The following is a 25,182-nucleotide window of genomic DNA, read 5'->3' as shown; positions in this document are numbered from 1 at the left end:
AAAACCCAAACTCAACTAGCCACATAAGGTTCTTCATGATCTGGCCCTTGCTATTTTCATTGTTTTTTCTCTTGGCAGTCCACCTTGTATATGCTACAAGCACAGCAAACTAACCCCAAAATGCCACTGTAGTTTATAATTTGTGTTTTTCTCATATAGTTCCTTTTGCCTAATTTGCCCTATCTCACTACTATGTTGCTACAAAATATTATGATGTTTGTAGAATAGATGTTGAGGAAAGGCAAGACAGTTTCTGTAAGAGGAAAATTGTGCCTATTTACTATAGCTCTCTGAGGAAATAAGCATGTCGACATCATTTTGTTGATCTTCAAAATTATCTGACGTGGTTCAAAAAACAAGTTTTTTTTAAAAAAGAAGTTACTATTATGATGCTAAGACAAAGCTGATCCTTTTTATTGGGGAGATACTTTTTAAAACCTGTCTTTGAATAGATTGTAACTTTGTTCGCCCTCAAATACCTGTTGTATAGAGAATATTTTTATCAGTATCATTGGCTAATTACAGTGATAAGTCCCATAAGGGATGGGTAGGGCAGAACATGGCTTTTCAAGGATGGGGAGGAAGTATCAGAATCTCCATGAAATGTGTGCGGTTTTAAAAATTCCCAGTAATTCTGAAACCTTTTTCCCTGAAGGATGTTCTTTGCTCAACAACGCCTGTCCCCACCCCAACTCCCAGCCCATCATTCTGAGAATCACTGGTTAAAGAAAAAGGAACAAATTCAAAATAAAGAATTAGTCTGAATGAATACTTTGAAAATATATAACCATGAGATTCCTCAGGGATCAGTAAAATGATCCAACTTAGTCACCATTTTCTAACAGTGAGAATATATGGTGAAAATTCCAAGTTTGCAGATTATGCTAACATCTTTAAATTAGTAAAATAAGCTAATGATGATAAAATTCTGTAAGAGAGAACATATGTATATAGGTAAGCAGAAAACTGGCAGATGAGCTTATAATTTTCAGTAAAATTTAATTTATATGTATATGATAAAGGGCTCTGAACAGTAACTTCCTCACCAAAAAAAAGCGTCAAGAAATCACTCTGGATGTTTTCCCTAAAGATATGTGTACTTGTACCCAAAAGACCAGTAAAGTAATGGGCATCATCGGGAAGAAAGTAAGACATAAAACAGAACATATTATAATAGTTCTGTGTAAACAACACAGTATATCTACGTCTGGAATACAGATGTCGTCCTCTTTGCTTAGTACTAATAAGGACTACACAGTACAATGGAAGCATCCTAGAACTAGAATGAATGAATGAATGATATAAGACATCCATGGCATAGGCTAAAAAATTTGGGCTATGATCTAGAAAAATAAATGTTTATTAAGATGAATATTAAGATGGACTATATTCTATGTCTATAAAATCATAACAACGTGGATAAGCAGAATAGAGACTTGCTAGTCAGGTCATGAAGTATTAGAACTAGCATGTACTTCTTAAAGCCTTGATGTGCTAGGAGCAAGACAGAAAAATAGATGTGCTATATTACACAGCAAACAGAAAACATATGGAAGTTGTTACACACACAAGTACTGCATGCTAAAAATATAAATAGGTTCAAGAGAGGTTTAGCCAAAACCTATAACTGGTTAGATAACTAGAGATGTTTGGAATCTCTCAACTTTTTCGAGTTGGCATCATAAAATATAATCTGAGATGAACTATAGTTTGAATTAACCATGGAATTTTGTGCTTCTTATCTAATTAGATAAACTCAAAAAATGTAATGAAAATTAAAAGGAAATTTAACAAATACTTCTGGTTAATCAATCTTTACCCTTAGGTTCTTCTGATGTTTAGTATGATTAAGACACTCATTAATTCTTTAACCCTGGAATATTACTGATTTATATTTGCTGATTTATCATACGACACACTAGTTAATATGGGATTTATGTATTATTCTATCTACACTTCAGCATTTAATGAGAGCCTGCCAAGTACAAAGCCTTATACTAAGTACTAGGGATTTGCAGAATTATAAGATAATCTCAAACAGCTTGTGATTTAGATGAAAAAAAATAGGCTAAAATTGAGGAACAATAGAAGAACAGAGGTGATTGTTAATTCATAGTATAGCAGTGTGTTCTTAAAGTAAAATAGATGATGACAGATTAGAAAACTGTAAAACGTTATGGAGAAACTTGAATTTCTATTTGGCTTTGAAAGAAATGTGTCGCTAAATGGAAGCTGTTAAAGTAACGATTCCCAAGCCTCACCTCAGATCTATTGGATAAGACTTTCTGAGGAGTAGGAACTGGGCGTTTGAAATTTTTAAAAGAGTTCATCATGTGATTCCATGCAGCCAGTCCATGAGGCAATGTTTGGGAAATACTGAAATAGAGATGCAATGTAATTACGGGAACTGGTGGGCAGATGCAAGAAAAGTTTCTGGCAATTTGTACGGGAGAGGAAGACAATGAGTAAATCAGTTTGGAGCCAAAGGCTCATGTACGTTGTAGAGGAACAATGGAAGAAAATTGTAAACGTAGGCTGGAGTCAGATTTTGGAGGGCTTTGAATTCCAAGGAAAAGAGGTTTTATTTTATTTTGCTTTACAGCAGAGTATACCACTGAAAGTTTGGGAGCAGAAGAGTAACCTTTATAACATGTCCTTTATGAATACAAAAAGGGTAAATATAAAGTCAGAGTGGCTGGAGGTAGTGATCTAGTTTAAAAACTATAATAATAGTTTAGTTACAAATAACGAAGGCCTGGACTAAAGTGATGGCAATGGAAGCGGAAGAGAAGTACTAGATACACATCTGGTAATACAGAAAGGGCAAATGTGATAGTTTCTGGTAAGAGTTTGGGGTGTCTGGATCTCCTTTTTAATATTTTTACTATCTTCCTCAGTAAACTCATATTTTTTATTTCTTTTTCTTTTCATTTTCAGTTGTTGAAAACATAACTAATCTGTATTAAACTCTTCATGTAGACTGCTAGCAAAGAACGTGTGCCTAAAACTTACTAAAAGCCAATGGCCAAAATGGCTTTAAATCATGATTTAATTTTTCAATGCTGATTACCATCATGATCTAAAAAGCAAAGTGTTTAGAATTGTTTTATTGCCTGGGTGGCAGAACATTTAAATATAAATTAAAGAGGGAAAGAGGATAGATTACATTATATATCTGCCAGACAGCAAAACTTCACAGGACATATTAAAGTTAAAATAGAGGGATGAAGTGGATGTGTGGTTTATCTTCTAAGCTGGTGTCTCTATGAATTAGATGAAGCCTACAGATGTGTTGACTCCTAGAGCTAGATGTATGCAAAGTGTGAATGAGAGTTTCCATAACTTCTTCCTTTTATGACCATTTCCCCTTTCAGTTTCATTCTTGGTGTCCTTATACTCATTCCCTTCTAGCACAATCAAATTCTGCTGTCAGAGAAGATATAGTCACTTACAACGTAGTACGAATTTATGTCTATGTTTTACGCATCCAAGGTATATATATTTTTGAGCCTTATCTCTAGTCCTATGTAATAAAAAACTTGGTTCCCTTTTGGAGGTATTTTAGACTTGAGGAAAAGTCAGAATATGGGAGAGATTTTCTAGGTAATAGGAAGAGATTATTTCTCTTTCACATACAAATCTGATATTTATCTCACATCTACTGATATGGTATCTGTACCTATTCTGATAATTTTGGAGCCATTTTAAGGACAGTAAAGTGTTGTATTTAGCAGATGTAAATACTTTACATGATCAGGTAAAGAATTCTTTCTGAATAAAAGTATAGAACCTACAGAGGTAACAGGACAAAGAGTATTTCTTCCTGTCTGATTCAGGGAATATGCTTTCCCTGGCCCAAAGGGGAAAATTGGCCCCCTTATGTTCCAAAAAGGCCATAAAGGATAAGGAAAGGTCAGTAAATTGGTATAGAAATTTAATTCTGTGTAATACAGTTCAATGATGTTCCCATGATATTATTCAGTAATATGCCACTGGAATCATCCTCTTTGTTGCACAACTGAATAGTTGCTTCTAATTCTGGCATAGTTCTAACCCTGCTGAAACAAGCTGTTGCAACTTAAATTCTTGCAAAACAAAACATTGCCATCGCTGTACCACAAGCCAATGTACTTTCTAAAGTTTTTTTCTAATGTTTCATTTATTTTCTTAACAAATCCCTGAATGAATGACATGATTCTTTTTACCTAACCTGACAAGTCATTTAAGTGGTTTTTGACATCATTATAGAATAGATATAGGATTGATAAGAACCATAATTGATTTACCCCCCAGTGATGATGACAGTGTGGAATCAATTCTCTTGTTGCAGAACATTTCAGTTACATTTGATACCAGCAATTATGCAATCATGTGGAACTGTTTTGAGTTTCATGCTGGTTTGATGGGAATTACTTTCTCGGTTTCAGTAATAATTTATCTATTTGTGTTTCTTTTATGCTGGCTTTGATTTGATCAGTTTTCTAATTTCTTTTAGTGTATTCCAAAGTTCTGTCTTAGATCTGTTATTTAACAGTTACAGGGCATGCCTTTTTAGGGTAAAGTGATCCAAAGACAAGATTAGCATTATCACCCACATGTATCAATTGTGTTATCTTACAACAGTGGATTCTGGGGTTCGTGGGCAAAGTAAGAGAAACTGGAACCTGCTGGAGGTCACTACCTCCACAAAGTCCTTTATGTCACCTACTCCAAGTGGAAGGCAATAAAGAAATGCAGGGAAAGTGAATTCACTTCTTTCCCAACTCAGACCCTGAATTATTGCCTCTGGACAGCAAAGTCAGTGTGTGCGTAGCATATCCACCTGCTGGTCCTAAACCAACACTAGCCTGAAAATAAAATTTGTCTTTCACGTTACGCAGTCACTTTGCTTACCTGATGGAACAAATTTATTTCAAACTAAGATAATTTGGTGTTTGTATATTTTACTATAACTTTTGAGGAAGTCAATTTTGAATAACATGCATACATTACTAAAGGTCACCTGCTTGTGTTTCAGGTTGACACCTTGAAACAAAATACTGGCAGCTACACGTTCTTAAGCAATTTTCACATTCTGATAAAACTTGGTTCATGATAGAAGTTCCAGGCATAAGTTGTTTAAAAGAAAATAAATGACTCATAAACTATCTGAAAAATAAATTGAAGACTGAAATAGATTTAAAGTAGTACATGAGTCTTTTATCTTCCTATAAGCAATTTATCTACAATGGTCAATATATGATTTATGTTACTCTGCTTTCGAACACATTTGCTTTAAAGAATCATTCCTTGATTAGAGGTAAATGTATCATTCATTTCACTGAGTACCATCTATAAACAAAACTGCTACTTCTTTCAGAGATACTTTTAAAATTAAACATAATTCTATTTGAAGGGTGTGGAGCATTAAAATTCGTTTAATCATCAAAATATTTTATATTCAGTTCTTATAATTATATACAATTTATAAACATTATTTCATTCTAAATCTCAGACCAACAAATCATTTGGCTTTTGATGGCACAACACTTTTTATTCCCTTTCTTAGAGTCAGAACAGTACAAACAGCTTTCTTTTTGTAGTCAAAGCCAAAACAGTGACTTATGGATTAAATTACTAGTTGTCACTGAGAATTCAACAAACTATTTACTTAAAGATCCTGATTTCACTAAACAGCAGACTAAAAGTAGTTGAGGAGCTCATTTATAACAACTACTGGCATCAGTGAATAAACTAATCTTAATTACAAAGATCTTGTCACAACTAAGCTATGCCTTTAAAAGTGGTTGATAATAGCAATAATATGATTGAGAAGCTACTGGCTAAAATATATTGCCATTATCTTTCAATATTTTATGACTCCAGGAAGTTATAATAATAAAAAAACAAATTCAAAATGAAAAATAATGGTAAGGAAAGAGCTGAGGAACTATCTAGTCACTTCAAACCAAAGAATTCTCATTTCCACAGTATAATTAAAGAGTTCAATGATTCCATTTTATCAATGGAGGAAGGTATTAAATAGAAAGAGTAGTTATGCTTCAATACATGTCTCAATATCATTCCCACTAGTAAAATTTAAGCCCTGCATGCAATGATAATCAAACTGGGACATTTTGATTTACTTCATCTTTTGAAGACCTCAGTATTGTGATCAGAGCATGGAAAATGATGAAATTCCAGGATGTGATTGTAGATTACAGATTAAAGGGGGAAGCAGGCTTAGAGGAGTGTATGTAAGGCTACAGATATTCCCCTTTAACACTGTGAATATCGGGAATGCTGGGTAAATATTAAAAATTTTAAAAACACTAACATTATCGCCATATTTTTAAAAGTCCAATAACACCTGAAAACTTTTGGTGCTACACATAATTATTTTTTATTGCTAACAAACAATTCTGTTAACCTTATACATCTAGCACAGCTAGAATTTAATTGTGGATTTAGATCACAGAGTAATTTGCTTATGCAAAATTTAGGAACAAGATACAGAAAAGTGCCATTGCTTCAAACTCAGCATCTTCATAAAACTCAACACATTATTAGTCCCACCCCAACTTCTTCTCATGTACTCATTCTCAAAATTAGCCAGGTTTAAAATGATCCTTGACTTCTCTAATTCCCTATTCTTATGTCTTAGCCTCAACATCCATTGGGCCTAGAAGCTGAGGAAATGGGCACAGCAAGAGGAATGAGTAAATGGGATAGAAATAATTTGAACCACTGTTGTCAAGAATATGTTGAGTATTTGTGTTTTATCATACTTACTGAAAGAAGCTAGGTTTGACATCAAGGTGGTTCATTCCAGTATTATGCTCCACTTCCTAGAAGATTAACAAAGTATACAGGCAATAACAAGGGAACCATCCAGAAAGAATGAAAAGAAATGCTTCCAGGAACTCAACGACTAGCCAGGAGAAATCCCAGGATGTAAGGACATCAGTGAACTATTGGGAGTGACTTGGGATGTAACTGTTGTGTTTGTCCTTGTGTCTGAGACGGCCACCAATCATGTGTAATAGAAATATAAGCTGTTTTTCTTGGCTAGATGTGATAGTGAAAAGGCTTGAGATTCTCTTTTCTATGCTCCAGCTTATTAGAGAAGAATTTTTAGAGTGGGTTTAAAAAAAAAAACTAATTTACGGAGGAAGCCAAGAAGAAAAAAACTAAAGAGGCTAGGGGATCTAAACTATCATTAAGAATATGGCAAATGAAATAAATATAGATGAGAAAGAGAACATATATGCAGAATACTGAACATAGTTAAGTACCCAATAAATTGTTTTTTTCACAAATGAACAGTTATGCTGTTCTAACCAAGAATGGTGAATCAGGTCTTTCTGAAAGATTGGCAACAGCATCTCATGCTTTGTCACAATAAGAAACAGTCAGAAAAGCTTCCCTGGTGGCACAGTGGTTAAGGATCTGCCTGCCAATGCAGGGGACACGGGTTCGATCCCTGGTCTGGGAAGATCCCACATGCCGCAGGGCAACTAAGCCTATGTGCCACAAATACTGAGCCTGCGCTCTAGAGCCTGCAGGCCACAACTACTGAAGCCCGTGTGCCTAGAGCCCATGCTCCGCAACAAGAAAAGCCACTGCTCGCTGCAACTAGAGAGAGCCCACGCACAGCAACAAAGACCCAACACAGTCAAAAACAAATAACTAAAATAAATACATTTATGAAAAAAAAAAGAAAAGAAAAGCTAGCTGACATTAGGTCATTTGCTACCTAAGAAGCAAATGAACACATGCTTGACATAACTCACTGTGGTGTGGGGGCAGGTTATTCCTGATGGGTGTATCAATGTAAAGAAGGACTGGTGAAGATTCATCAAGCTAACTGAATGCTGACACGTGTAGGAATGAATGACAGCACCAGAAGAAACTTGGAATCTCTAGCGATACTGAAGTTCTGAATAGGAAAATGAAGGGCATGAGAGCACAGGTCCTGTTTTCATTCCTTCGTCTAGTTTAAATTCCTGACTTTAGAAATGGAAAAGAAAAAAACTATGAAAGTAAGTACCTGACTATTAACAATAGTTAATAGGACTTCCCTTTGAATACAGAATTTGCCTTTCTGGCTGGTGGCTTAGAATAACTGAAAAAATGGGCTCCTGTATTTTTATGTGCATTTTGTGAAGAATGTGTCTGATGGGAAAATGAAATTGATGTGTATTAGTTAAAGATTTGGTTTGGCTTAAACAAAATCATTTATTTCTCCATCCAATGAACATCTAGAGAAGTGACAACTCTGCTCCATAAAATCGTCTGAGAGTTAACAGGCTCCAGTCAGCTCACAGTTACACAATCACTTTGTTCTCATAATCTAGGGTAGAATCCATATTCCAGCAGGAGAATGGAACAAAGGAAGAAAAAGTGGGTGTAAGGGGTTCCTGCTGGCTACCTCTTATGGAAGATTTCTGGGAGTTGCCATGGGATATTTCACTCCACTTACATTGCATTAGCTAGAACTTGGTCACATGGCCAAACTGAACTGCAAGGGAGACTGGGAAATGTAATGTTCATTATGTGCAGCCAGCTAAAAATTCTACAGGTGTGGAAAAAGAGGAGAATGGAAATAGGGGAATAATAAATAGTCTTTGCTCAGAAAGTGGGGGAGAAAAATGCCTGCATATGATTGAATGAATGAATGAATGAATGACACCATGCTGTCATAGCATGAATATTTAAGGACTGCAGATATGACAAGGAGAGAATAGGAAGCCCAGTATGCCTCAAGAGAAAAGAGCTAGGATCAAAACTTATAACTTCTAATGGGTGTAAAAAAGCACAAAGTGCAATGATTAATAGAAGATGGAAAAGAGCTACATAACATTGCACATTAGAGATGAAGACATCTCTCAAATTTGCTGATGACAAATAAATGAAAGGAATAGCTAATATGTCGGGTATCATAATTTTCTAATATACTCATGTATCATTTACTTGTAATTATTCCGTATCAATTTACAAATAGGATTTAAGGTGGCTGAATTAAAACTTTAAACATTCTGACAGACAGGGATATTGAATATCAGACAGAAATATAAAGATCTGAACTTTAGTTAAAAAAAATCACATGATGACAAAATGGCGATGTGATTTACTTACATGAATAAAGTCTTGTGCACTTTACAACCTCAATATAAGCCATCAATGTGTCACTGCTTCTAAATTAGTTAACATAATCTTAGGTTGAATTAAAAAATTCAACTAATCATTTCTCCAGTGATTTTATGTATATCACCCAGCGGTTTCCAAGGTGCTTGGCGGATTAAGTTAACTAAAGGCATAATCTTCTCCCAACTTCTATATATTTTTGTAAAAAATCAATTTTATATTTTTCCACTTTAGAAAAGAATGGTTTGAGTGCCTACACAGACATATCAAATACAGATGCCTGGCAATTAGAGAGATGAGACAAATTTGCTCATGACTTAGTTAACTAATCCTTTCACTACATAATCAAATCATGATGGTTTTCACTATTATATAAATATGTTCACTCATTGTCATACGGTGATAAATTTATAACCTTAACAGGCTGTCAGTTAACAATAGGAAGCATAAAGGATACTGAGTTAAATATAAGCTAATAAGAAGCATAAAGATAACTCCACAATTCACTTTTAGATACTCTTCTCCAGATCGGTAAAATCCCAGTGCCTAGAATGGGGTCTGGCAATAGTAAACACTCAATGAATATTTGCTATAATTTCATATGTTGCAGAAAATACTGTGACAATCATACTGGAGTTGGCTTCACTTTTTTGGGGATATAATGACTCTCTGTATCTGCAGTACTCTATTTGTGGAGCACTACTTACAAATAGCAGAATTACACTATTTCTCCTACCTCACCATTTAAAAACTAGATGAAATTGTAAAAATAAATGACCTAATCTTTTAAAAGCATAGAAGTATTCTATTAATCAGATCAGAGTAGCAAAGTGTATTTTGTCACCTTTAACACTATGACAGTCATATTTTAATTTACATTTAATTTAATACATTTCAATTCTGCACATACCACATAAGATCATTTTGAAATTTTTTGTCCTCAAAGCATGCTTTAAAAATAAAGAAATAAATCGTGTTAAAAGGGATATCTGATATTTGTCTTTATATATAAAATATGAATTATTATTTTACTTAAACTTTATAAAATAACCTTGAAAATATGCTAATCTGAAATAAAATTTCTTTTTGATATGCACACTTTTTATTATATCAGTACTCCAAAATAATGAAATGATTAAAAATATTCTTAAGGAAGATGGTGAGATTATATTACTGTAGTTTATGGTCTATATTAAGGGAAATAATGAACTGTATTCTGTCTTGGGCTATCTATATAGATCTAGTTCTTGCTGAGAAACTGGTTTTAAGTAAGTAATATAACTGGTGAAGAGTCTGGAATCCATGCAGTATAAGATATGGCTGAAGAAACTACAGATGCTTTGCCTGATGGAGGGGCATGACCAATGTCTTCATCTCTTTGAAGGGGTGCCATGTGGAAAAGGTTTTGATTTATTCTGCATAGCTTTAGAGGATATATCTGAGAGTATTTAGTAACACCTAGGATCAGAGCTACCTATAAATGTAATGAGTCACTTCAGAATTGGTAACCTACAATAAATTAGTGTGGGTACATAGCAGACAGATAGATACATCAATGGGACAAAACAAGATAGCCAATGTAAGGTAAAAGAGAGGCATTGCATCAGTAAAAAATGTAATGACATATTTAATAACTAATATTGAAAAAATTAGCTAGCTATTTGCAGGAATAAAATATCAGTTTAGAGTTTCATCTCACATCATATCCCAAAATTAATTCCAGATGAATTTAAGAGATATATTTAAAACTTAAATTACAAAAGCTAGAATAAAATGTATTTCAGATAGTGGAATGTAAAAAATACTTTTAAGCATAAAAAAATACAATAAATTATCAAAAAAGATACATAGATATGGCTACACAAAAATTAACCATTTTAAAATAAATTAATAGATCAAGGTAGTGCAGGATTAGAGAAACAGTGAGAATTAGGAATAGAACTAGGGATGTTGAGAGTGCCAAAAGATGCAGAGAAGAAATTTATGACTATTGAAAAACTCTTGAATTTGGCGCTGAGGAGGTCATTGATGGCCTTGAAGAGATAAAGCCATTAAACAGATTAAAAGTTAGAATGCAAGTGTTAAATTGAGGAAAAGTGAGCAGATATAGTCTACACATTCAAGAAATTTGGTGCTAGTGAAAAGGAAGCGGGATAGTCTTTTGAAAAGATTTCAGAGTTAAGGGCAGGGACATTTTATTCATTTGGCCCATAGGCACAGAGCCTAGAGCCTGTGAAAACATCAAGCTTACAAATATATTTAAACCTTTGAAATTTAGATATTGACAGTAAAATTTGACAAGAAAATAAAAAGAGATTAGCAAATATTTAACTTATAAAATATATCAAGCCAACTTCATTATTTATTAAATTTATCAATATTTTTCATAACATTTGAAAACAATTTGATAATTTTTTTCACTTTGCAAGAACTCCCTAGAATGTACAATATTTGCAGAAAGTTGATAGCAAATGATAAATAAAATGAGTTACTTTCGGCCAAGTAATTTCAAAAGAAAATTTATATAAAACTTAAAAATAGTTACAAAATATTGTATCTAATGAGAAATATGGATGTATTTTAATGTTAGATTGGTATAGGGTGGTCTTGGGAAATAGTAGTACTTAGGGTCTATGAATATCTTAAAACAGCCTTATTGAAAGAAAAATTTGGAAAGTGGATTTTTGTAATCAAAAGGCAATGAAGGGAGGGACTGAAGATGTCCAAGAGAGACACAGTATACAGAATCAAGAGTCTATTGTTCTTTGAAGTCAATTCTTTTGAATTTACAATATTGCGTGTGCATGCACACACACAGGTTTAATAATAATTGGAGCAATCACATGCAGGATATGTAAAAAATATAACACTAAGATACAGGATTTTAGTGTGTCAAATACACAACACATATTTAGAAAAATTCTTTCCTGTTCTTGTAATTGTAACAGTGTACAAAAATCAGAGCAGTGTAAATACATTTCTTAGCCTTACTCTTTAATTAAAACCATACTAACATTAAACTAGTAACCAAGGTGATCAAACAAATGTTTTACATGCTTTACTATTTACTTACATAATTTAATTATAATTTGCAACTTGATGTTTTAAAATATCATTAAGAAATTCTCCAGACATTTTGGAATATATTGAGCATTTCTGTATGCATGTGCCATGGAGATTTTATTTATAAACCTATGTATGTAGAAAGTTATATAAAGTGGCCAAAACTATTTAACCTACAATAATAAGGGTACAATATACAAAGTACAAACTGCAACTAAACAGACCAGGAGAAATAAAATTAATTTAGAAAAGGTGTTTTCAAACTTTTTAGAGTTGAGACAACTTTACACTCATAAAAATTATTGAGGACACCAAAGAGCTTCTGTTCATATGGGTTATAACTACTGATACTTCCTGTATTCGAAGTTAAACTGAGATATTTTGAAAATATTTATCTATTAACTTAAAAATCACAACAATAGCCCATTATGGGTCAACTCATACTATTAGCAGAGGAAGAAAATCAGGCTTATACAAGTCTAGTAATTTTCTCTAACTACTCTGCACATCCAATTAATTTTTCTAAAACACAATTTATATCCCGACATTTTTCAAATTTCAAACCTTCGATGACTCCTCATTGTCTACAAACAAAAGTTAAAATTCCTTAAATTGGCAATCAAGGCCCTCAACAATCTCATCCTAACTCCTTTTCCACCTTTTTCTATCTCTTTGATACGTTTCCTACTCCAGACAGATAGCTCTAATTTCAATCTTTTGAAAATGACTTACGAATCGTTGACTCTACTATCTTACATATACTTTTATTTATCAATTAGCATGACATTTCCATTCTACCTATGTCAACCTTATCTATCCTTCAAGATGTAATTCAAGTTCTATCTGTTCCTCAAATCCTCCCTTGACCACCTAGGATATGTAACACCTCTTTCTTCTGAATAACGGTTGAATTGATTTTCCATCCTGTTCTTTTTAGCATTTGGCATATACTGCTGGGTATCATTCATTTTTGTTTTCTGTAGGAGGAAATACTAACTGAATTTTGATATGTATTTTATTAATATCCAGATATTTTGATGACATCACAATTAAAGTCACCAGATCAGGTTTCTAAAATATTCCTGGACCTCAGTTATTTTTCTATCCCAATACACCTGAGAGATATCACACACGAGTGTAGTAGTGGTCTGTATATAGAATATTTGTATTTCCTACACTTCCCAAAGTGTGTTTGCATTGTAAACTTACTCCTCGTAACTGTCCATATTTCACAAAGAGAAGTCATTAACTTGGTAAGCAGTTCTTAATCCATCACCAAAGACATTAATAGTAGTAATTAATAACAAACCCCAGAAGTACTACATATTTGGGATAAGAATAAATCATAAAAAGTTCCACTACAGTTGACTCTTGAACAAAATGGGTTTGAACTGTGTTAGTCCACTTATAAATGATTTTTTTTTTCAATAAATACGTACTAAGGTAGTACATGATCTGCGCGGTTGGTTGAACCTGTGGATGCGGAACCTACAGATACAGAGGGCCGACTCTGATACATGGATTTTCTACTCTGCCAGGGTCGGTGCCCTAATTCCTGCTATGTTTAAGCGTCAACTCTACAGTTTCTTATATACTCAATCATATAATATTATTAATTAAAATCTAGACTGTATTTTTTAAATTAATAGACTTTTCTTTAGAACAGTTTTAGATTTACAGGAAAAAATGAGTAGATAGTAGAGTTCCTACATACCACTACCACTTCCCCACACAGTCCCTCTACTATTAACATTTTGCATTAGTGTGGTATATCTGTTACAATTAATGAATCAGTAATTACATATTGTTAACTAAACTCCATAGTCTACACTAAAGTTCACTCTTTGCCTTGTATAGTTCTATGTGTTTTGACAAATGTATAATATCATGTATCCACTATTACAGTATCATATAAAACAGTTTCACTGCCTTAACAATCCCATGCTTCACATTTTCATCCTACTGCCCTCTTCCCAAGTCCCTGGCAACAACAAATCATTTTACTGTCTCTATAGTTTAGCCTTTTCCAGAGTGTCATACAACTGGAATCATACAGTATGGAGTCTTTCAGACTGACTTTTTTCACTTAGCAATATGCACTGAAGGTTCCTCCATATCTTTTTGTGTCTTGATAGCTCATTTCCTTTTACCGCTGAAAAATATTCCAAAGTGCATATGTACCGTAGCTTATCCATTCATATGCTAAGGGGCATTTTGGTTGCTTCCAGTTTTGATGGTTTAGAATAAAACTCTGTTATAAATATTCATGTTCAGGTTTTGGTGTGGACTTAAGTTTTAAGCTCAATTGTATAAACACTTATGGCAGGATTGATGGATTGTATGATAAGAGTATATTTAGCATTCAGTAAGAAACCAAACTGTTTTCCAAAGTGGCTGTACCACTTTACATTCCCACTAGCAATGAATGGCAGTTCCAGTTGCTCTGCATCCTTGTCTGCAAATGGTATCTTAAAAAATTTCAGTCATTCTAATAGTTGTGTAGTGGTATCTCGTTGTTTTATTCTGTAAGTCCCTAATGACATATAATGTTGAGCATATTTTCATATGCTTATTTGCCATCTGTGTATTTTCTTTGATGAGACATCTGTTCAGACCTTTTGCCCACTTTTTAACTGGGTTGCTTATTTGTTTATTGTTGAGTCTTAAGAGTTCTTTATTTTGGAAATACGAGATGTATTTTTTGTGTACATGTATGTATGTATTTGGATGTACTTCTATGATATAAAAATGAATGGAATCTATAGCCTTGAATGTAATATAAATATATAATGGTGAAGATTTTCCATCTAACAATCCCAGCTTGACAGAAAATCATAAAAGTCATTTAACATTAAAATGTTTTTCTTTTTTGGTACCAATTCTTAGTTTTAACGTGCCCAAGAAAGTATATTTGGTCGAGGACAAAATTAAATGTTCTGAGTGGCCTAATAACCATTAAGTCACTGTTTCCACTTATTTTCAACTTTAAAATAATTCTTAGTTATCATGCTAGAACATCTATATTAATATATGGCCCCTCAAAACTTTTAAATATAAATCTTAAAAGGTTCAGGGAAAAGAAATATTGAAGGAGCTGGGATTGGTGGATTTTTACGTGATCAAACACTAAGAATTTTTCTTCTGCTAACTCATGAAAAGACATGGAGGAACTTTAAATGCATATTACTAAGTGAAAGAAGCCAACCTGAAAAGGCTACATACTCTATGATTCCAACTATATAACATTCTGGAAAAAGCAAAACCATGGAGACAGTGAAAAGATCAGTGGTCTCCAAGAGTTGCGGGTAAGGGAGAGAAATGAACAGGCCGAGAACAGAGGACTCTTAGGGCAGTAAAAATACTCTGTATGATACAAAAATGATGATACGTGTCCAAACACCAAGAGTAAACCATAAAGTAAACTATGGGCTGTGGTTGATAATGATGGTCAATGTAGGTTCATTAATTATAACAACTGTACCACTCTGGTGGGGGATGTGATAACCGGGGAGGCTATGCATGTGTGGGAGCAGGGGGTAGATGGGAAATCTCTGTACCTTCCCCTCAATTTTGCTGTGAATCTAAAACTTCTCTAAAAAATAAATTCTTAATAAAAACTTTTTTTGAAAACAGGAAAGTTAAAACACTTTAAAATCTGTAGGAACACTACTTCCTACTCTGTACTTAAATGAAAGAATGATAACTTTAGTTTCTTCATTCTTGGGTTTTCTTGAATAAAAAAGGGCACAGCACACGGGGCAAAACAGACCAGAAAGTCAGGATTGATAGCATATTAATTCTGCCAGTACTACTTAATGCTCTTCCAAGCAATATATTTTTAGGTCTGTTGATTTCCTAGTGAAATGATTTTTTAAATACATCAAACAATATAGAATATTACTGTGTCAGGAACCTTGCCATTTTCAAGTCTGTCCTCATCCTGGTTAAAAGTAGAATCTTTAAAGATAGAACATCTGTTCATATGCTTATTTGCCAATTGTGTATCTACTTTGGTAAGGTATCTGTTCAGACAATTTGCCTATTTTTTAATTGGGTTGTTAAAAATCTAAAGATTTTTTGATGTCCTTAACCCCAATGTGCGGAGGGATAAGATTAACAATGTTTATCACCTGTTGAGTGTCAGAGTGTAACAAAAATATGGTGGGCAATGGGCAGGCAGGGGATAGAGGAAAAGGGTTTAGAGATGGGACAATATGAATATATTGTCATGACTGAACCTGAAGGGAAAGTGTCCACATAGCATAATCAACAATACCTCTATCATTCTGTAGTTATATTTTGTAGACAGTTGGTCTATAAACGAAAAAGCCAGCAAACATGACAGATTTCATTCCCTAATTAAAACTGAGCATGAAAGATACTCTAAGCCTATGCATCAGTACTCTCCTTTCTAAGAGAAAATATTGAATAAAGAGGGAAATAGCAGGAGAAAGGGACTAGAAGGAAAAAACTGACTTCAAAACATTTTACAGTGGTAAGATCTTTAGAAATCAACTATTCCGTGTGTTTTTAAATAGATATATTTACTCAATTTTGAAGGTATTGCAAATTGGTTGAATAAGTGAATTTCTTTAGTATTCTTCATTGTATTGATATAAACTTAACCTATTTGGATTCTGCTGCGTAATAAATTATTTCCCTTTGATCTTCCTTTGCTGAACAAGAAGAGTTAGCTGCCAGATAAAGTGCTCCAAGAGGGCAGGGTTTGTCTCTGAATTGAGCCTAGCACAGAATTGGCTCTCACTGTAGATTTGTTGAATTTTGCATGAATGCATCAGCAACACATCCTTCACATGTTTGTAAGCAATTGTTAACATTTCCCTTAGCCTCTCCTTCAGGGCTGTGTCTCCAGAAGTTTTCTTTTCTTTTAATTAAGGTGTATCTACGTGTGTGTTGACATATGTGTTTTGCTATTTATACTAGATTTTAACTTCTGTAGTTCAGAAACCAGTGCTGTTTTTCTTAATTTGTATCCTAAAATTACCATACAGTTCTATGCATTCTGACAATGCTTCATAAATACTTTAAAAGATAAATATCCATTCCTTTGCATTTTCTTCATAGACCTCAATTTCTAGATGAGCAGCTGTAGAACTCTCAATTGGATGAGCTCTGACTAATGCTAAGCATAGTATAGTGGGAAAATGGTTTCTATATGCAGCATATATTGGAAACAGATAACACATATTAACTAGGCTACATTAATCCTGATGAAATGGGTAAAAATTTTATTCTCCAGATAGGAAAACTGAAGCCAGAAGAATAAATAAGAGGATGAAGTGAAGGCATGGAATAAAAAATTAGAATTTCCTCCACTTAAGTGAATATTTTAGAAAACAGCTTCTGGAAACTTGATTTATGCAGATAATTTTCACTTGGAATTTTCTTTGCATTATGTTAAGCGCAAGAAAGAGAATGTCTCAAGTTGAAAGTATAATTAACAGTAGTTACATAAAATGGTTCACTAAACTTTTAATTTCTGCGCCATTTAAAAAAATTGAGAGTTTTTTTACTGTAGTTAGTCATTAAAATACAGCACTTTAGGAAATGATATATAATGAAACAGTAGGTTAACATTCTTGTGGCAATTTCAATAATGGTTAAAAAATTAATTAAATGGTATAAAGTTATAAAATATTATATGAGGACTCATAATTTGATTTTAGACTGTGTTTTCATTATCAAAAAACTCACTATCAGTTTAAAATATTTAATATTTTTTAGGGTAGAAATGAACTTATGTACAAAACAGAAACAGAATTACAGATGTAGAAAACAAACTTATAGTTACCAGGGGGTAAGGGAGGGGAGGGATAAATTGGTAAACTGGATTGACATATACACACTACTATATATAAAATAGATAACTAATAAGGACCTACTGTATAGAACAGAGAACTCTACTCAGTACTCTGCAATGGCCTATACGGGAAAAGAATCTAAAAAAGAGTGGATATATGTTTATGTATAACTGATTCACTTTGTTATACACCTGAAACTAATACAACATTGTAAATCAACCATACTCTAATAAAAATTTTAAAAAATAAATCAAAATAAAATATTTAATTTTTTAAAGGTAGTTGGTTCTGTTTACCATCATTTACAATTGCTTTAATCAGAATTTTATTCATTTTTAGTATATTCAAGAAATATTCTGTCAGCGCTAATTATTAATATAAAGTTTAAGTAGAAAATTAAAGATGTTAGCTAATTATATACTTTCATAGCATTATATAATGATTAAGAGCCAGACCTTTTGGGTTCAAATTCCACTTCTGCCACTTACCAGCTTAGAATTTGGGCAAATTACTTCTTTGTACCTGAGTTTCTTGATCTGTAAACTGGAGATAATATGAGTACTTGCCTTATAGTCTTGGTGATAAGTACATGTATTAATACATGAGTGCTAAAACAATCCTTTGCATGTGGTATAAATTCAATAAACATTAGGTATTATTGATGTTATTATTATTATTATAGTAAATTAGAACTGTAATTCTAGAGAAGAAAAAGCTAAATTCAAATATGTAACTCTTTTTTTTTGAATCCAAACATCTTTTTCTACAAAATAAAAAATCAATAGTTTGCACTTCCCACATTTAATAAGGACTAATCTGGTGTTTGTGTGTACATGTTATGGGTGGATGGGGGTCTCAGGCTGAGTAAATAATCACATTAATAATCTTAACTTCCAAATGAAACAGAAATAAGGACAAATGGTCATTCTTGGATAATCTGCAAAGCTGAGTGAATAACTGACATATCTTTCTGTGATTCCTTGCAGACATCATGGAAATCAGGACAGTGGCCGTTGGAATTGTAGCAATCAAAGGAGTGGAAAGTGAATATTATCTTGCAATGAACAAGGAAGGAAAACTCTATGCAAAGGTATTGATAATTGATAGCTTAGACTTAATTTCTCAAACTTATTTTTGTCAAAAATATCTTCCCTTTCTGAAAAGTAAAAATGAAATTAATTCCTCTCAAACTACATAATTCAATGATTTCATTAAAATATTTTATACTTAAGAATTAAATTTTCTGTGTGATCTTGGACAATTGCTTAAGTTCTCTGGACTTTGGTTTCTTCATCTGTAAAACAAGTCGGATTAACTGACCTCTAAGGATCCTTCCAGGTCTAAAATTCCATTTGTACTTTAGATTCTTAAAATCTAAAATGTCCATCTGTCAGTATTAAAGCTCTTTTTGTTAAAGTTCACCCAATTTCCACTTTGCTGACATGAAAATTCTTGGGGAAAAAAAATCCAGACGTTTGTTTATCAACATCAATCTCACAATCACGGGCTTTGAACTGTAAGCATTCCCATTGTTCCCACTTTATTATAACATGAAATATGCAACAGTTCATCCCACTATAACAAAGTATAATTGACTTTCCTTTGTATTCCTGGCACAGACTACATAAAAATACAGGTTTAAGTGAATGAATGAATAGTTGGATGGATGAACAAATTAACTTTTTATTTTCCATCACTATCACAGGCAGTGTAATAGTAAATGAAAAAAAGTTGTGAAATATGTCCTTCAGCTGAGGGAGGCAGAGGCTCTGCTAGTTGTATCAAAATGTCAGTGTTAGGGAAAGAGTGACTTGGGCATAGTAATATGAGAGCTGCTAATTAGGGGGAAATAGCTCTTAATACTTAAGAATAGTAGCAACTGACTGCCAAAAAGCTACATGTTTGAAACTATGTTGCATAACTAAATGTGTATCATTTTATCTTTTAAAAAATTTAATCCTTTTTCAAATATGCTAAGTATATATAATAAACTGCATTATGCCTGCTCAAAAAAAGTCATGTATGTTTTAATTCTACCAAATATTACTGCTTATTCTTTGTCTAATTGAGTCCCTCCAAAAATCATTTGGATAATGTTGTTTGTTTGTTGTTCTTTGTAGAAAGAATGCAATGAAGATTGTAACTTCAAAGAATTAATTCTGGAAAACCACTACAACACATATGCATCAGCTAAATGGACACACAGTGGAGGAGAAATGTTTGTTGCCTTAAATCAAAAGGGGGTTCCTGTAAGAGGGAAAAAAACGAAGAAAGAACAAAAAACAGCCCACTTTCTTCCTATGGCAATAACCTAATCATATATGGCATATAAGAAACCAGTTCCAGCAGGGAGATTTCTTTAAGTGGACTGTTTTCTTCCTTTTTTTCTTTTCTTTTTTTTTTTTTTTAAGTAACCAAGAAAGGCTGGAAAACTACTGAAAAACTGATCAAGCTGGACTTGCGCATTTATGTTTATTTTAAGAGACTGCATTAAAGAAAGATTTGAAAAAATATACACAAAAATCAGATTTAGTAACTAAAAGTTGTAAAAAATTGTAAAACTGGTTGTACAATCATGATGTCAGTAATAGTAATGTTTTTTTCTTAAATTAATTTACCCTTAAGACTATGTTAGATTTGATTATCTGATAATGATTATTTAAATATTCCTATCTGCTTATAAAATGGCTGCTATAATAATAATAATGCAGATGATGTTATATAAGATGTGTCAGACCTAAAAGCTGCTGGAATGATTTGTCAGATAATCAAGCCAACACTAACCATGGAAGATGAGCAGTATCTGAATGATTTCTAGTGAAAAATTATGAACCACTTAAATTCTAATCAGAAAAGAAGGAATATTCTCAAAAATTCTATTATGGAAATGAATCAAAGAGGTAGTTTTACAAGAGTATAAGATTAGAACATGCTTGTACCTATTAACAAGAACAAAATTCCTAATGCTGCTCCCAATTGAAAGGGTATTGCTTAAAGGATGTTTTCAAAAATCTTGTATATAAAATAGCAATAATGATGATAATACTGTACTTCATCTCACTCACCACAAAATAACATTTTATAATCCCTAAAAGTAAAATTCAAAAATCTTTTATGTTTTTTTCAAGTAACATAATCTATCTTTTGTATAATTCATATTCGGGAATATGGCTTTTAATAATGTTCTTCCCACAAATAATCATGCTTTTTTCCTGTGGTTACCGCATTAAACTCTATTTTAAGTTGTATTTGAACTTTATTGTTTTGTTATTTAAGTTTATGTTATTTATAAAAAAAAAATAACCTTAATAAGCTGTATCTGTTTCATATGCTTTTAATTCTAAAGCAATAGCAAAACCGTCTGGCTCAATTGCAAGTTCCCCCTCCCCCTCATGAGCAACACCAAGTCTAGTACACAGTACTCAGGCCAGCAAATCCTGGACAGCAGACAAAAATGACAGCCTGCAGCAATTCTTACAATAGACGTCTCACAGGGAACAATACAAAAATGTGAAATATGTTTTGCCACATACTCTTGTCAACTAAATTGGATCTTATAAGTAAAATCACTGTAGATAAAAGAACTTACAGGATTTTAAAGTTCAACTATATTTGAGTTCATGAGTAGAATAGTACAACATTTAAAAAATATGCATATTTAAAGTTAGTAGCTTTTCTAATCTCTAGAAATCTCTGCCATTCAAAATATGGCAGCATTGAAAGTTGTTTTCCTGTTCAATGGCAAGAGCACAATGCCCAAAGTAGAGTCTATACTTAGGGATTTGAGGCCCTGAATAGCAATGAAGGCTTGAGGCCAGGCTACAGATAATGGACTTACTGGAAAGATAAATTTCTACTTCATAATTCTGGCATTGGCAGATCTTGTTAGCACTTTATTGTTCATCAATAGAAGGCCAACATTTACCTAAATTAAATTGGTGGTACGCTAATAAGGGTGGTTTTAATTTCAAAGTATTTGCCTTTTAAGTCCCTTTATTTTATACAAATATTATCTGATAATACATTTATAAGAGAGAGTTACATGAAAAGGCTAAGTTAACAGAAATAACAGGTTCATTTGATTTTCTTGTGACTCAACCTACATGATGAGGCTGCAGGAAGCTAGAAAGAATTGCCCTTCCTCAGATATACTCTGGGGAAATGCCATGAATGATATTAACTGTTGTATGATTCAAGGGCCTTGCTAGCCTAGGTTCCTAGATCAGGCTTCTGTTACTGGTGTCTTGTGAACATACTGAGAGCAGAAGAGGACCTATGTGGTTTTTTTTTTTTTTTTTTGAGGACCTATGTTTTTCATATTTGTTTCCTTAGTGTCTAGCAGAGTGTCTGTCCATAATCAATTTTTTATATGAATTCACTCAATGTTTGAGTATCAAAGAAAATTCATAATGAGACTAACCGTACTTTATTTTAAAAAGTTAGGGTGAAAACATGATTATATAGAAATTTAAACAGAAACAGTGTGTATGTATATAAGATATGAGCTATATTAGGACCAAATACTCTGACTATAGACTTATAGTTATGAACAAATTACAAAGCAACGCTGAATTAACCAACATTTAGCAGTAAGTCCAATCCAGTAGTGTTTCTAGAAACACTTACTTATAATTCTTTATCTTCCCTCCCCCCCTTTTTTTTTACACTTAACGTGAAAATTTTAGAAAATAAAATCTTCACTAGTTACATACACTTAGAATTCAAGAATCTAAAAACTGCAAGCGGCCTTAGTCCTTACTATTCATTTGTAGACCAGGAAATTGAGATTGTAACAGATCCCAAATCACATAGCTGGTTAGGTTCAGAGCTGCCACAAGAGTCTAGGTCATTCAGCATGTACTTGCTACTCTTGGATGATTAGGATTATTAGTTAGTGGTCTTCTTAAAAAATTATTCCTATTGACATATAACCTTTATATTTGCATGCAAATGTGACATGTTTTGGCACTTCACTTCATATATAATAGTCTATACTGTCATATTTGACTCAAAAGGAGGAAAAAAATGATGAAATTTCTAATTCTGACTCCTATTCAACTTTTAAATGCACCTCTTTACTTACAAATGGAAAGCACTGTGCAAAATAGCCAGATAAACAGAGTAACCTTTTCTAAATGTTCTTTGAAAGAGAAAATTGGTTAAATACATTGGTTTCCAAGAATTAGGAAGGAAAAAATTAAACAGAAGAATATAAAATGTTAACAAAAGAAGTAATAAAAAAAAATACTTTCAATGCAATTAGTGAACTAAAACATTGTTACATAAAAAATGCTATAATATAAATTGTCAGCCTTTGAGTTGGCTAAAATTCAACTTAATGACAGAAGAGAAGGGATGCTGGAGATAAATTCTTAGTTTCCATCTCTTAGAGTTTGCCCTTCTGATTCTCTAAAGTGACAAATAACATAGAGATGGACTATGGGACCGGCTATAGTAAAAGCAATTCTGTACCTACAAATATCCTAAATCAGAGCCTCTCACAATTTTCTACTGAAATACCAATAGTAGTAGAGGTAGAGAATGAGAGTCTAAGGAATAATGCAAAGGTAGCCCACCAAAGACACAAATTTTATTGAAAATCATTCTCTTAAAACACATGTGATTTTTGCATTTTATTCCACAATATATTTATGTTTGCTTTAGTATAAAATTCACACCAGTGAGAAAAAGTGATGCATCAGAAAGATGTGTAAGCTTTATCATGTGGCTTCATTTACACTATTATCCCATTGCCATATACTTGGGCATGAATAAGACACAAGAGATCCTGTACCTCTCATACTTCAACTTTACACGCAGGTGACACATGGCTAAAGAAAACCAAAAGTTTATGTAAAAGTTTACTATGAACCAGAGTGACATTAAAAATATTTAATGATGAGTATGAGTGGTTACTGGTCAATCAGAATATACCACTGCTCTATTAGAATAGATTCAGGCCACTGTGACTAACTTGTGGGTTTCTGATGATTATCAGCCTTGATCATTTCTATGATCACCTTAAAAGTTTTTAGAGAATATTAATTGGTCTCTCTGATTTGAGTTCTTAATGCATATCTTAATATGACATAGTTCATTAAACCTTCATGCCTATTTCAACACTGTTGCCAGGCTACTCTTTATTTTAAGCTTTACTATTTTTAATTGATAGAGAGCTGATATACAATATTAGGTAAGTTATAGGTGTCCAATATAGTGATTCACACTTTTTGAAGGTTATATTCCATTTATAGTTATTATATTGGCTATATTCCCTGTGTTGTACAATATATCCTTGTAGCTTATTTTAAACATAATAGTTTGTATCTCAATTTCCTACCCCTATATTGCCCCACCCCCAGGCTACTCTTTATTCCACTTCTATATTCATACAGCAGAGCAGCTGCTTTCAATGAAGGTGATGTACCTTCTGGCCCACATATGCTTCCACTCATCCTCTAACTTCGAATGGTTTGCCAAGAAAACGTACTTTTTTTTTTAAACATCTTTATTGGAGTATAATTGCCTTACAATGGTGTTAGTTTCTGCTGTATAACAAAGTGAATCAGCAATACGTATACATATATCCCCATATCCCCTCCCTCTTGCATCTCCCTCCCACCATCCCTATCCCACCCCTCTAGGTGGTCACAAAGCACCGAGCTGATCTCCCTGTGCTATGCGGCTGCTTCCCACTAGCTATCTATTTGACATTTGGTAGTGTATATATGTCCATGCCACTCTCTCATTTCATCCCAGTTTACCCTTTCCCCTCCCCATGTCCTCAAGTCCATTTTCTACGTCTGCATCTTTATTCCTGTCCTGCTCCTAGGTTCGTCAGAACCATTTTTTTTTCTTTTTAGATTCCATATATATGTGTTAGCATATGGTATTTGTTTTTCTCTTTCTGACTTACTTCACTGTCAATGACACACTCTAGGTCCATCCACCTCACTACAAATAACTCAATTTCATTTCTTTTTATGGCTGAGTAATATTCCATTGTATATATGTGCCACATCTTCTTTATCCATCCATCTGTCGATGGACACTTAGGTTGTGTCCATGTCCTGGCTATTGTAAATAGTGCTGCAAAGAATATTGTGGTACATGACTCTTTTTGAATTATGGTTTTCTCAGGGTATATGCCTAGTAGTGGGATTGCTGGGTC

The 25,182-nt window shown here is 33.2% G+C and overlaps 2 protein-coding genes across 2 annotated transcripts in view; one reads left to right on the top strand and one right to left on the bottom strand.

Moving 5' to 3' along the window:
• Positions 1 to 20,553, top strand: part of FGF7 (fibroblast growth factor 7) — a 60,987-nt gene extending 40,434 nt beyond the window's left edge. The window contains exons 3-4 of the mRNA XM_061182155.1: positions 18,998 to 19,101; positions 20,132 to 20,553. Of these exons, the coding sequence (XP_061038138.1) occupies positions 18,998 to 19,101; positions 20,132 to 20,326 (299 nt within the window). The 3' untranslated portion in view covers positions 20,327 to 20,553. The remainder of the gene's footprint in view (positions 1 to 18,997; positions 19,102 to 20,131) is intronic.
• Positions 1 to 25,182, bottom strand: part of FAM227B (family with sequence similarity 227 member B) — a 263,913-nt gene that overhangs the window by 134,797 nt on the left and 103,934 nt on the right. The gene's annotated exons all lie outside the window — the stretch shown is intronic.

This window comes from Eubalaena glacialis, chromosome 2 (genome assembly GCF_028564815.1).
Source record: "Eubalaena glacialis isolate mEubGla1 chromosome 2, mEubGla1.1.hap2.+ XY, whole genome shotgun sequence".
Lineage (NCBI taxonomy): Eukaryota > Metazoa > Chordata > Mammalia > Artiodactyla > Balaenidae > Eubalaena > Eubalaena glacialis.
This window is presented reverse-complemented; position numbering and strand designations above follow the sequence as displayed.